This window comes from Mauremys mutica, chromosome 2, assembly GCF_020497125.1.
Source record: "Mauremys mutica isolate MM-2020 ecotype Southern chromosome 2, ASM2049712v1, whole genome shotgun sequence".
Lineage (NCBI taxonomy): Eukaryota > Metazoa > Chordata > Testudines > Geoemydidae > Mauremys > Mauremys mutica.
In genome coordinates, this window is record NC_059073.1 from 177,954,006 (window position 1) to 177,969,354 (window position 15,349).

The 15,349-nt window shown below is 40.4% G+C and overlaps 1 protein-coding gene across 2 annotated transcripts in view; it reads left to right on the forward strand.

Moving 5' to 3' along the window:
- Nucleotides 1-15,349, forward strand: part of TEX10 (testis expressed 10) — a 129,990-nt gene that overhangs the window by 51,004 nt on the left and 63,637 nt on the right. For both annotated transcript variants that reach the window (XM_045004810.1, XM_045004809.1), the window contains one exon: nt 1,352-1,529. In XM_045004810.1, coding sequence (XP_044860745.1) covers nt 1,352-1,529 — 178 coding nt within the window. The remainder of the gene's footprint in view (nt 1-1,351; nt 1,530-15,349) is intronic.

Genomic DNA, 15,349 nt, shown 5'->3' on the forward strand with positions numbered 1-15,349 from the left:
TGTGGCCCAGTCACCACACGGCTGTGGCCCATGTGACATCCTCACGTCCATACAGGTAGTATTGGATGAAGCCCACATAACATATTGTGGGACACACATGCGGCCCACAGTGGTAAATAGGTTGAGAACCACTGATATAGTACTTAGCATAATGAGGCCCCCTGGTTCATGACTGGGGCTGCTAGTTGCTACTGCAATACGAATAATAAGTGTTACGATATGCTGTTAAACAGCTCCTCCTCTGTTCCATCGCAGGCCGCATTTCACTTGTGGGTGAAAGGAATTTCCTGTGTTTTGTATAAAAGTTGGTAAAATGTTTTGCGGTCTATCAGGATGAAAAGCCCTATATAAAGTTTTTTTTGTTACTGTTGTTTTAATAATAATTTCTCTGTCTATTCCATTATTCTGCAGCATTGGAATTTCCTGGAGAAAGTATTTCTTACTGGAGTGTTGCTAATTCACAGGTTTTTATCCTGAGTCTTGCAATATTTACTGTTTTTTCGTAAAGCCCCAACTCTTAGAGTCAAGTGATACTATAAAAATCTGTTTTCATTTTAAAATTAAGTTTCTGTACTTCACTGTTGCAGAGAGAAGTCTGAAAACGTGACCCAAGCATACACTACACACTCAAGAACCACAAGATGTCTAAAAAGAACTCTAAATCTAGTATTTTTAAAGAATCTCAAGATTTTTAAACCAATCTCTTAATTTTTGGGCAGACTCACGATCTTTGAATGGTTGAGGTTAGCAATACTGGAATTGTGAAGAAGTATCTAACATTTCGCTTTCTAAAATAATGGAATCTTTGTTGTTTCCTTGAGTCTGCAGAGAGTCTGGCTACTTTGTTTATCACTTTTTCTATATGTGTGCTTGAATGGGAGTTTTTTATAGTGGGTTATGCTTATCCAAACATGGACAGCCTAAAAGGAAGTGGTTACCAAAACCCAAATAGAAAGCGCCGTACAGAAACTGACATTTAGGCAACAACGAAAATTCATATGGATATTTTACTTAACTGATATTTGTAAAATGCTTTGAAGATGAAAAATGTATTGTAAATGCTTGGTATTGTTAATAAATTTTAACTTATACTTACAGCCACTTAGGGGAGGCCCAGTGGCCTTCCTGATTTCTTTACCCCTCCTTGTCTTCTCTGTTACTTTGTCCTTACAGACAAACTTCTTGATTGGTTTGCTCTTATATTTGTGAAAACAGTCCTCAGTGGCCATCCATTTACCATGGGTCCTAGAATTGAAGGAACAAGTCAGGCTTTGGAAGATGAATCAGTCTTCAGAGTCTTATGCAATATTAGTGTGTAATTCATTTTTTGTGTACCTTTTTAAAAATTTAGATCCACTAGATGGCACTCTGGTTCTTCTTCCAGCAGAGTCACAGCAACGTTTAGTGCAGCTTGTATACTTTCTACCATGTCTACCAACCGACTTACTTTCTTCTCTAAGTCGCTGCTGCATTATGGGAAGAATGTCTTCAGATCTAGCTGCCACCCTCATTGGGATACTGCATGTGAGGTAAAATGTTCATCTATTTAACTATGCTTTGGGTTTTTTTAAAACTTAGTATTATTTTTCTTAAATATCAAGTTATTTTATGCAGTGAGTTTTCATTCACCATGTAATAATTACACTACTAATTTGTAATTGTTTATAAACATTGTAGTAATTCAGCATGTAAGGTCAGATATCACGTGACCCTGCAGAACCAGAAATGGAAACTTGATGGTCTTGTCAAAATCACGTTCTCAGTTCTTCTCTTTGATCAAGTCCCTCCACAGGTTCCCCCTTAATTTTTCCAGTCTCTTATCTCTATGTGTTATGATCTGTCCCCTTTGCTCTGCCATTGATGGCAGCTTCCATTTTCATTTTGTTGGTTTTCCCCATGGGCACATTAACATGCTCTCACTTATGGTGAAACTCTCAGTAATCAGTGTAGTCATATCCAGTGTAGTCAAACGTCCTTCTTCAAACTCCTTAAGATGAATGTCTACCTTGACTGCTGTGGTAAATAGCCTAATGATACTGGCTAGACAGATGGCTTATTAATAATTAATCTCTTGTTAATAATTGCTCCTTGCCTTGGAAGAGCCTCAGAAATCCAGCTTGAAAGTCATTGGATGAAATTCTGGGCCCACTGAAATCAATAGGAATATTAATGGGGCCAGTATTTCACCCATGATATTTTAAAGTGTATCTTTTTATAAGAAAGATTACTTGTAGGTTTTATGAATTTTAGGTAATATTTTTATTGCCTACGTGTGTCTCAGTTTTCCCTGCATGCTTCATTGTTTCTCTTGAGTGGAAAATGACTGTTTGCTCTCAGGGCAGGCTCAGAGACATAGGTATGAATGTTGCCTAGTTGTCTGAGCTTGAATGGGTCTTTGGAAAAAGACTGGCCAAGGCTAACACTGTATCAATGGAGAATCTGAGATGATAATGGCAAATCCAAACACTAGGACACTGAGTATAGCAACCAAGAACCCAGAGGGAGATGGATTTCCTCACCTCTCAGCAGGAAGCTGAGCAAATGTCCTTCAGCTGGAGAACAAAGGACTAGAGAGGGGTGTGTGGTTGGGGGGGGGGGAGGGGGGAGGGGGAGAAAGGTTGGCTGCTGGAAATGGTCTATGCTTTAACCTTCAGTTTTCTGTGCTAACCTAAGGACTGTCTGTGCTGTATTCCAGTTGACTAATAAACCCTACTGTTTTGACAATGCTGTTTGAATGTCACTGGAAATGCTTGGCAAAGTGCATTAATCCCTGAAGAGTGTAGAAGTCTCTACCAGGAGAGTCTCTTAGGGTACGTCTACAGTACCCGCCGGATCGGCGGGTAGTGATCAATCTATCGGGGATCAATTTAATGCTCCCCTTCTCCCCCCACCCCCCCTTGTGTAGACGAGGCCTAAGTTGGCCTCACTGAACAAAGCTTGCAGTGTGAAACTGGAGTTCTGGAGCCACAGATGTTTGGCCACAGGAGGTGGTGAGGCCGTGTGGCCTACCTTAAAGGAAGAGCGAGACCCTTAGGTGTCTGGCACACTGAAGAGTTTCTCCAAGAGACTATTCCGAAGCTAGGGAGGTAGCACCAATATTGTGGATCTGTAACAGAAGGTATCTTTAAACTTAATTTTTTCTCCCTCCTACAGTTGGACTCCAGATAAATAAGCTATAGGTAAAGGATTGAGAAATTCACACAATTTTTTAAAACGCTAAAACTTAAGAAATAGTTTTTCGGTAAAGTGTGTGGTGCATAACACAATGCATAATGGTGGGGTGTGGTATAAAAATTTTATTTGTACTAGTTTAGGAGAACCTGCATAACTTGTTTATGGGTTGACCACTAGTAAATAATGCAACCATGCACAAAATGATGCCAATAAACATTGTACATACAATGTTATCATACATTATAAGATTAAGGGCCTGTGCAGTTTGTGGCAAGTTAGAAATAAAATTCTGTGGTAAAGCCCCTGGCCATATATTGGAAGTTCAGTGGCAGCCTCAATTTTGAAATAAATGCAAAAATAAATAATACAATGGGGACGGTTTTCCTTGTGGTGTTTATTTTGATATTAAATAAAATTTACTTTATGCTGTCTCAATTTTTCAGAGTGTGGCAGATTTTTGTATTAAACGCATTACTGCATTCTGGAAGTTGTCAGGAAGCTGGAGATTTTGGCAGCCGGGTAGGGGACAGTTGGTTCTTTTGGCACCTCAGAAGGCGTGGGAGGTAGTTAAGATTTTTGGCACCTAGGAGATAGTTAAGACTTTTGGCAGTGGAGAAATAATGCATCTAATCTACCCTTCTTCTTTGCAGGCAGAGGCAAAGAGTGATTTTGAATTTGTTGGGGGTGGGGGCCATAAGGGGCTTTGAACTTCTAGTCTTCTACCCTAGTGATCCGTGACAACAACCAACTTGACCCACTGCTCTCCACTCCAGTATTTCCTACTTCAAACAGCAATTATGAATAAGAACATTAAATAGGATATTCCTGCTTAAAAGGACTAGCAGTGAGCAAGTTAACAAAATTGATATTTAAATTGTCATTAGTATGTTGGAATCAACACCCCACTGTGGTGACTGTGACTATGCACATCTTGTTGTTTCAGTCTGTCTGTGGACTCAGGGCCTCATCTACAACTAGATTTTTTTTTTAATTAAAATTTCTGATTGTTGCTACTACAAGTAGAGCTCCATGGATGGTAGCAACTGTGAGAAATCTGCTGTAGACAGACATTTTACCATTTTGTTGCATAGATCTACTCTGAATAGTTAGACAAGATGGTGGTTAAAACATCAGCATCTGGACTTCTCCAGCAATCTCCCCTTGCTGGGGAGTTTAAAAAATAAAAATAAAGAATGCTGACTGGTAGAGGCAGCCAGAAAGAAAACACTGCACAGGTTTACAGTCAGGCCCCACTGAGATGAATAGCTTACCAAGATTTGAAAATAATTGGACACTTATGAATAATGAGAACATTCAAAGTTACAGTAATAGAGATTTAAAATTTTTTTTAAAAGGCATGTGAACTCCTGTTTCAGGGCATAAACCTACCTCTAGTGGATGGAGGGGCTTATCTACATGGAAAGTTACACTGGTAAAAGGGTAAAGTATGAATTAAACCAATGTAACTCCCTGTGGGGACACTATTATTTTAGAATAAGAATGCCTTTTCTCGGTTCAGTTAATACTTTGGATGCAATTTAAACTAAACAGGAAAAAGACACTAATTGCAGAATGAGTGTCCACACAGAGAGTTATACCAGTATAACAATCGTGGCTTAAGTATACCAGTATGATTATATCTGTATAACATCTTGTGCAGACTATCCCTAAGAAACTTGTCTTGTGGGCAGATTACTCTATAATTGCCTGTTGCAGCGTTTCTGGCACTTTCCTTTGAAGCATCTGGTGTTGTCCGCTCTTAGACACAGGATAGTATTCTAGGCAAACCATTGTTTTGATCTAATAAGGCAATTCCTACATTCCCATCTACATAAGGAAAAATAACCGCTGAAAACTGATGTCTGCGATAGTTCCCCCGGAACCATTTTTGAAAATCAATCAACTGCTAGTGTAGATTGGAACAAGCCATTTTCAACCTTGCAACAGAAAATGTGATTGAGTGAAAATCAAAATGTTCTTGTCCCCATGTACATTACCAGTTAAACCTTTTTCAGTATCTGTTCTGAAAGGCCCATTGTTGACCTCTGTTTTCATCAGTTTGCCTTTCTTTGTATTTAGAAAGTGTTTTTTTCACAATCAAAAGGGCTAAAAATGTAAGTTTCAAAAAACCCAAAACATTAAGACAGACTTCTGCACAGTTTGGTAGCAAGAGCTTGGTGCTGCTGCATATTCTGTAGCCACATAATTGTATAGGTAAAACACATGTATTCCACAAGTTTATATAAATCAATCCCTCCAGATTCTTCAGTATTCTGTACCTGTTGGATTGCCGCTAGATGGCACTGTTTTACTTCTATTCAAGTTCTGTTTTGTGGAGGATACGTTTTCATGTACAAGTTTCTTTTAGTTCAAACCACCTGCTTATCTGTCAGATACTTTAAATAGATCCTGTTCAGCAGCACCGTTGACTCGTCGTTATATTTGATAATTGTTTTTCCTGTCTTAAAAGGGTCTTTCCTTGTAGTTATCACTACACGGCAAGCCACGTTACCTGTATATGTGAGTATATTTGTGTGTATATTGCCAGAAACACACACATGTATATTCTTAGACAAAACCTATATTAAATTGGAGTTAATGTTGAAAGTAAATATTTTGGGTAAAAATTTAGGGTATTATGCTGTCAGAAACAGGATACTTTTCTAGACAGACAGTACACATTTAAGATAAAAATATTACAGGGACATTGTAATTATCCCCAAAACGAGCATTATAAACCCAGGAATATATATTAGACTTAAAAGAAAATCAAATACGTTATGGTATGCAAATCCAGTTAAGGCTTCCCTCAGCACCAGAGTGACACGAGGCAATACACACAAAATTATAATTAATGCACATTAGTGTTTGTGAACTAATTTTTTAAGACATTAGAAAGTGTCAATTTTCTTCTTTCCTCATGGAGTCAACCTGCTTTTCTGGAAAATAGTAGTTCCCCAGTGCTGTTAAGTGGCAGAAAGGAGCAGCATGTGGAGCAAATGGATGGACCACTTTTACTAAGGGTAGCCTGGCCTCAGTCCCACTCAGAACAACGAAAGACAGTAGAGCATATTTGAGTTTCTCTGAAGGAGAACATTATTTGACCTCTGCTGGAAAAACTTTTATTTAAGAAATGTAATAGATGAAATTCCCATTGTTCCTTAAAAAAAAAAAAAAAAATTCTGAATCTACTGATTGCACCAAATCTACAAGATCCAGCTCTGCTAGTTTTTGTCTGGGCTGAGATCATTTGAGACAAAAAATTGACAGTGTGCTTATTTTCTTACAATTAATTTTAAATAGATTCTTTAACTCCCAAATTAATGGGTTTACTTGTAAATTTGCAAAACATTAATTCAGTACTCATCAAAGAACAAGTGCTGTAATTTTGGGGAGAGTATGCTATATTCTTCGCACATTACAAAGTGGTCGAATACCTGTTTTATGTTCAAATCTCAACTGCATCTGGCGGGAAAGCTGTGAGCGCTGTTTACCTAATGTGCTGTCCTCAAGCCACTAATTGTATGACTATAAACCACTTTCCTTAAATTGATGCAAAAGGTGGTGTGGATACTCTTACTGCAGTTTAAAGCAGTCCTTATTTTGCTTTGTCTTAAGTCAGTTAGGAATTGGTTTAAGCTAAACTGAAATAAATCACTTTTAAGCCAAAATAAATGTTCACACAGGTATTGGCAAAACCAGTTTAAGAGCTTGTCAGCATGGGAAAGTTTTCAGTGTCTCTTTCAGTTATATCTATACAAGTATATCTATCCTGAAAAAGTCCATCCATATGGTTTTGTTCATACTGGATTAAGCTACTTTCATGTAATCATTGCATCCACACAGATCTATGCTTTTAAAAAATAACCGCACAATATTCTGGTGCAGTGTCCTACCACTTAGGTCTTTGAGTTATGGGATACTTGTTGGAACCCACTGCAGTTCTGGAACTTGGGATCAAACTAAACAATAACCCACATGATTCTTCTCCAGTTGTCTTATAATTCACCTGATTTTTTTTTTTGGCAACTTTTACCAGACAAATGCTGCAGTCCTGATAGTCATTTACGTGAACAGGCTGCTCCATAGGTATTAGCAGTCAACACAGCCAGATGGTGCTGGTTGACTTGAGGGACATCCATGATGATGTAGAAAGACTGCTGGAGGAGGACGAAATCAAGTAGATACTTCTGCATGACATTTTCCTGGAGCATTTCTCTTGGTGGAGCACTGTTTGTGGGCTCAGCCAATTGGATCCAACTGGTGGAACAGGATAGTCGTGTACAACTGGGATGACCTGCAGTGGCTGCAGAATTTCAGGCTGCTTTTCTAGAGATCTGAGCAGAGCTCACCCCAAAGCGGTGGAACACCAACATGAGAATTCCCCTCAGATGGTGGAGAATATGTGGTGGTCACCATCTGGAAGCTTGCCAAACCCAATTGCTGCTATTTAGTAGGTAACCAGTTTGGTGTATTAGTAGAGTAACTGTCAGGGCTGTTGTCATGAAGGAGAGTGCTGCAGACCTGGGTCAGGCTCAGAAAGCTTGCCAATTCATGGGAGATTATTGATGGATTTGCTTGGTTGGGGTTTCCAAATTGTAGTGGGGTCATTGTTGGGACCCAGATAGTTATTCTTTGCCTCCTACACTAGTTTCAGAATTCACCAACAGAAAGGGTGTTTCTTCATCAAGCTGCAAGGCCAGGTTGACTGCTGTGAAAAATGCATCAATATTAGTACGGGGGTAGTCTGGAAAGGTCCATGATGCCAGGTTATTTAGAAATTCAGCTGTTTTATGCAATGGGAAAAAATTATTTTGCTCCCAAGATGACTAAGCACTATAATGATGGTGACTCCTTCTGTCATTTTGGGAGACCCATCTTATTTTCTGCATCCCTGGGTTATGAAACCTTTTACAGTATACTTCAATAGGAGAAAGAAGCTGTATAACTAAACACTGTGTAGCTGCAGAATGATGGTGGAGTGCAAATTTGGAAGACTGAAGGGAAGGTGGAGGTGTCTCATGACAATGTTGGAGGCTTCTGAGGAATAACTCCCTTGTCTCATAGGTGCTGGCTGACTTAGTTAATCCAGTGCAACTTTCTTCTGTGGATAAACCCTAACTACCCTTAACTAAACTAGTAGCAGAATTTACATCCCTAATTATGTTAAATCATATGCAAATGCAAGTGGCTACACCCTGTGTCCTAAACCCATTTATTTTAGTTCTTTCCTTTAATGCATTAAACTTTACCTGCATACCTGTTCCTTGAAAATGTAATTGTGAGCAGTTACCATATGTGTCCATTTGCACATTTTGTATGTACTTTTCAGATGCATATGTTTGAAAGGTAGCCTATAATGCCTCAACAACAGGGCTTATTGAAAGATTTGACAATATATGTGAAGAATATGTCCAAGAGTTCTATATGTAGCATGTGTGTGCCTCAGCAGCTGCTGTGTGTGTGTCTGCCTCAGCACCTCTTTCATGCGTGTCTTAAACAGTACTATTTCTGCTGTTTTCTTTCTTTAATTTGTGGGTTATTTTAAAGAAATAAAGGTAGTTTTTGTATTTGTTAGTCAGTTTTTGGAGAGTAAAAGTTTGTCATCAAAAATAAAGACGATGGTGGGAGTGGTAAGGGATTTCAAAGTGCAAATGAATATTTTTCAGTTACTACATTTCCTGTCAGTAAATCTGAGCTCAGGCTGCCTGGAAGAGGGTAAGAGAGTGTATTCCAGAGTTGAGAACCCCAACCTCCTCCCATTTAAGCTAGGGATTTGTTATCTCAAGCACCTTGTATGTTGTAGCTGCCACGGTATCACATGGAAAGAGATGTTTCAGAAATAGTTAAGATCCATGTAGGGCTTTATATGTTAAAATCAACACCTTAAACTTCACTTAGAAATCATTTGGTAGCTAGCATAGATCACAAAGCATGAATATAATGGACTCCTTTTGGGATATAGCCACATTCTGCACTAACTGCAGTTTCCCAGTGGTTTTGAGGTATAGTCCTATAGAGTATATTCCAGTAATGCAAAGTGGAGATTATAAAGGCATAGATAAAAGTAGCAAGGGCTGCATCTGAAAGAAAAGGTCACAACTTTCTTGCCAAATACAAGTAAGAAAGGAGGCTTTTGACAACTGCTGCTACCTGGAAAATCTGTGACATGAATAGCAAAAGAAGCAGTGAGCTTAAGTTAATAAGGTTCAACTTTGATTTTTAATAACAATTGGTCTGTTGAACAGGTTGCCTAATGATGCAGTTACAACATGCTCAATAGAGAGATTCTCATTGAGATTAGATAAAATTATGGAAATTATAGTGTACAGTTTATCATCGTTAATTTAGGGTTTGGACTAGATGATTGAAGAGGTCCCGCTCATCAACAGTTCTGTAACAGTTAGATTCCTATCTTTGATAAAATGAATTTATTCAAAAAAGGGAAACTAAAACTTACATTTAAATACATCTCCTCCCCCCATCTATTGGAGAGTACAAAAGGCATGTTTTAAGAGTTAAATATTTCTAACTTATAAATTATGAGCAGTGTTTAAATATATTTTCAGAAATGCACATATAGTTTTTAGTTATTTGTGAAAGTATTAATATATTTAACTACAATTTGTGTGCAAGATAGTTTGCTATTTTCACCTGTTTGTAATGCATCTACATTTATTCATTGAAATTGAGGTTTCTCTTTATACTGAACATTTTGATCCCATTTCCTAATCACCTCCATGAACCTCAAAAGGTAATAGTTTTAACTAGATACTTGGATCCTATGGAAAGGGTGACCACATTAGTCTTGTATTTAATTTATAGATTAGCTTCACACAGCAGATATTAGTATCACAATATTTGGCTATGCTAATACTTTGGGTGTCTATAGAAACTTTCATCTGAAGCTCTCAAAGTATTCCTATACAATTAATTGAACATCACATACCCTCTGGCAAATAGAATCATAGACGATTAGGGTTGGAAGAGACCTCAGGAGGTCACCTAGTCCAACCCCCTGCTCAAAGCAGGACCAACCCCAACTAAATCATCCCAGCCAGGGCTTTGTCAAGCTGGGCCTTAAAAACCTCTAAGAAAGGAAATTCCACCACCTCCCTAGGTAACCCATTCCAGTGCTTCACCACCCTCCTAGTGAAATAGTTTTTCTAATATCCAACTAGACCTCTCCCACTGTAGTTGAGACCATTGCTTCTTGTTCTGTCATCTGCCACCACTGAAAACAGCCTAGCCCCATCCTCAAATAAGTGATCTGTTGTACAGATGAGGAAACTGAGGCACAGAGAGCGTAAATGGCTTACTTGAAGTCTCACAGTAAATGGAATAGCCGGGCACAGAACCTAAATCTCCTTGCTCCTAGAGCATGTTCTGTGCCTTTGATAATTACATACAAAAACCTGTTAAAATAACATTACTTGACATTGCAACTTTAATAATCAAAAGTTAGGAAATGTCAGAACAAAGGTTGCTTGTGCAACTTTAGTGTGGCTCTCTTGTGCATATGTGTTATGATACAGTCTTTTAATTATATGGTCACATTATTTTTTCCATATGTGACTTGTATTCATTTAGATGGAATAAAGGGGCCCAAAGAGTCAAAAGTGTTAACATAATCCTGTCACTGTCCAACATTAAACGATTTTAAACAAGATTTAGAGTTTGTTGTACAGACTTCAGCCTGCTTAGTGCCATGGCAACCACACCATTAAAAATCTTTCTAACCTTTTATTAAGGCTGCAGGAAAAGAAGGAAGAAACAGTTAAAGCATTTGAAATGTAAAATATTAAGTAAGGCTTTCATATTAACATTCCTTTTTCCCTTTTGCTAAAGAGAGATTTTAGAAAGAAGCAGCCCTCTTCCCCCTCCCCCCTCCTTGTTTGACAATCTTGTAGATGGTATTAAAGATGGTAATTACTGTCCTTTTGGGGGAAAAGATGGGCTGGAGCTGTTGTTATTGGTGGTCATGTTTAAATCCAATCCCATTCCCTAAAAAGGCAAAACAAGACAATCAAAAATGGAAAGAAAAGAATAGCAAACATGGAAAATGCAGTTTCTGTCTCTTGTTGACTCTCCCTTGCAAACACTGTCACAGCATGCTGTCTTATCAACCGCTTTGAGATTGGGCAACTTGTGCCAGCATTGGACTGTTAAGGGTATTGCTTTGAGCTGCTTCTTTCTGGTCACAGGCTCACAACAACGTTGCAAAATATACAGTCTTGGTTGGCTAAATCAGATTCTTATTAGAAAGAATGAATAAAGGAGAGCGATATGAAAGAAATAGTGATAGGGAAGAAAAAGGACATGAGAGGGTAGGGTTGAGTAGAGAGAGTCTCATATCCCAAGTGGTGGTTGGGATTCAGCCACTGATGGTAGAGGTTATGATGTCATTTGGGGCCCTCTTTCTGGCCTGGTCTGGTTGGGAAGTCTCTCAGGATCAGGATGATGAAGGCCTGGGGTTCCAGGGTGTGGAAGCCAAGGTAATGAAGCTCACTCCAATAGCCAATTTTTCTTCCCAAGATCTCTTTGTTTAAGGACCCCAAAGGGAAGTGATGCATGGAATAGTCCATCCTATTATTATTATCCTCCATCAGTGAGGCCTGATTTGACACCCCAAATTCAGTTCACTCATTTTTGGTTTTACAATATTCTTGTTTACTAGGCATGATCTTGATACAGTCCTTGTTATATTACTAGGCCTTTTTGTTTGGACTAATTCAGTCTTTCTCTCTTGCTTTTTCACCTCTTCCCATCAGCATTTGTTATAGGTTTTTGTGGCATTTTATAAACTTGGCCTCACTTTTTACAGTTGAACTCACAAATGAGGTAAAGTTGTAAGCCCAATGATTACAACAGACTCCTCCCTCGTTCACTGAGCTGGATGGACCTGATCTTGTGATGACTAAGGATTCTATTGTGAGAGAAAAGAAATGGTTGTTGGTAGGACCCCTTCCTCATTTGTTGCAGAAGTTGGAAGCTGTGTAGTGAATGAGGGAGGGTATTGCAGGGGGACAGAAAGGTTTGTCTCATAGTGGCAGTAAGATGAAACTGGTATGTGTCTGACCTGCTAGTTCCTAGCTCAGGCTAAATTCTGCAAAATCTACAGAACTACTTGTGAGCTCCTATTTTTGACCGCTGTGATTTGATCCCCCTTTATAAGCTCCCTCTGTAGGCTTTTCAAAATAGAGGACTTAAAACCTGTGGGCTTCAAGCCCTGTCTGTCCTGTTGGGGACTAATCCCCCTGAAGGATGGTCACAGTAGGTGTCTGTTCTGCCTGAGGGAATTGCAGACAGGTGTTTGATATGCTTGTCCTTCTCCATAAGTATGAACAAGTCACACACACAAAAAATGAAACTCCACCTTCTGGAACAGTCCATGAAGGTCTCCTCAGACTCTAAGGAAATGAGCTCCAGAATCATACTAGTGGACAAGCCAGCATTGTTCAGTGTCCTGTCAAGCAGACAGGTGATACCTAAGGCTGATGCAGAGAAGTTAGCAATGAGAAAAGATCTAGCATCAACACACTAGCACAGGGGCGGGCAAACTTTTTGGCCTGAGGGCCACGTCGGGTTTCTGAAATTGTATGGAAGGCTGTATGTTGTATGTTAGGGGAGGCTGTGTCTCCCCAAACAGCCAGATGTGGCCTGGCCCTGCCCCCTATCCGACCCCGCCCCCGGCTCCTCGCCCCTGATGCCTCCTGACGCCCCCTCCCACCTAGGACTCCTGCCCCATCCAACTCCTCCATTCCTCGCCCCCTGTTGGCCCCCCCAGAACCCCTGCCTTATCCAACCACCCCTTCTCCCTGACTGCCCCCGTAACTCCTGCCCCGACTGCCCCCCGCCATCCCATCCAACCCTCCCTCTCCTTCCTGACCACCACCCTGAACTCTCCTGCCCTCTATCCAACCCCCCCTGCTCCCTTACCATGCTGTCTGGAGCACTGGTGACTGGTGGTGCTACAGCCGTGCTGCCCAGAGCACCAGGACAGGCTGCAGCTCTGCGGCTCTGCAGCTCCACTGCCTGGCAAGAGCTCACCGCCCAGAGCATTGTGCCGGCAGTACAGTGAGCTGAGGCTGCGGGGGAGGGGGGACAGCAGGGGAGAGGCCAGGGCTAGCCTCCCGGGCCAGGATCTCAGGGGCCGGGCAGGAGGGTCTTGCGGGCCAGATGTGGCTGTAGTTTGCCCACCTCCGCCCCAACACCTGGCCTGACCTCCACATTGATGTCAAAGTCAGTATCACCATCATTTCCAGTGTTGAAGTCAGGCCCTGAAATGGGCTCTCTGAGACCAAGGCAGGAGTTCTGTGCCTTCCCATAAGGACTGATATGGCAAGGCCTCTGGAGGGAAATTCTTCAAGCCCCGCACAGCATCATGGGCTGGAGAGAAGGAGCAGCCTACAACTCTGGACTCAACAAGCACAACTCTGGCTGTGTTGTCACACCTCTCAGCATCGATCCTGGCCTTGGTAGTTGAGAGTAGGAAGAACCAGGGCACCTTACACATCTTTACAGCCTCTAGAGGTCTACTCCTCACCGTCACGGAAAAGAGTCCTCCCTGTCATTGAATAGAGAACTGTCCTCTGTGTAGTCTGCCATTGTCTTCACCAGGAGACATAAGGGCTTCCACTGTAGGAAGGGCTTCTGATTTTTGGTTTTAACTAATGAACACAAATAAAACACCCCCAGGGGGAAAAAATAAAAAAGGAAATTAGTGTTTATCCAATAAATCTTTCCCTCCCTGACACCTCTCTCCTTGCCCATCTAGTCTCAATTTTCTCTGCTTCCCCCGGCTCCCAGTTCGTCTCTTTGCCTAACCAGGACTGGCTCTGAGGCCCCCTTATCTCCCAGGCTCCTTGTCCCTGTCTGTGCTCCCCAGGTATAGCTCTTGTCTCCTCTGCATGCAATTCAGGCAGCTTCTCGCTCCAAGCTACTTGGGTATCAGCAAAGGGTGCATTGAAACTAAAAGAGAGACTGGCTCCCTGTGTACAGTTCTGGTGCCTGGATCAGGACCCAGCATGGGTTAGAACAGTCCAGTGCTGTAATTGCACAGAAATCCTGCTTGGGCCCCTGAAGCCCTGGGATGGAGTATGATTAGGGCAGGCAGAATTTTGGGGGAATTAAGCTACGAAGATTCTAGCATCTCTATACTGAGCATGTGTGAACTGCAGTTTTCTCAAAGGCTTATAACTTGGCCAAATTTGGGTGGATTTTCATGGTTGCAGGAAAAGTCTCATCCCTGACAAACAGGCCACCCCACGCCAAGTTTCAAGTTTCTGCTTCAAATCTTGGGGGGTTCTAGTGCTTCTCAAAGAAAAGGTCATCAAAAGTTAACATGGGCAAAGCACCATATGTTCCCCCTAATCTCATTCTTGGAGATGGCTGAACCATTTTGGCTGAGGCAGACACGCAGCCTGGGAAATTTCAACCCAAATAATTAGTTTGACAAAGTTACAAGCAACTGAAAACAAAGTCTTATAATAGAAAGTGTTGGGCAACCTTAATAGGTGGTGCTATTAGCTCTGCATTATGTCTTACCTATTAAAAAAAATAACACATGAGAGACTTCAGAGCAAATTTTAAGTTAGGTCTCTTTCTCTGTATGTTTATTTTTTTTATTATAATTTCTGTGTTTAAGATCCTTATCCATTCTAAATATATGCTGACACTACTATTTAATGGACTCCATTGTCGTGTAAAAAGAGATATTTTAAAGTTACTGAATATAATGAAAAATATAACTTGGCCTTGCAAAATAGTGACTTTTTAATTTAAAAAAAATAGTTTTACTTTAAATCTATAACATCAAATGTAAAATAAGGTTCCAGGTAAAATATAATTGGTCTAAGTTATTGTGTCTGGTGGCTGTTATTTTTTCCCCATAAGTGTTGTATCAATAGTTATGAAAATTTACAGCTCAGTAACACAATCTACAGGCCACCTTTGATGACAGTCATAGAGGAGGAAAGTTTTCTGTTATCCATTTAAAAACAACAAACAAAACACCCAAATAGGCAAATAAAATTGGGTGAAGCTGGTTTAAGCTTTACTTTAACAGTTGGGGGCAGGTGTGCTAAAAATAACGCATGCTGATTTGATTTTTAAATTGATTATATTAATGTTTAATTTCCAGACGTGTACTTTTAATTATAGTGTTTTATAATAG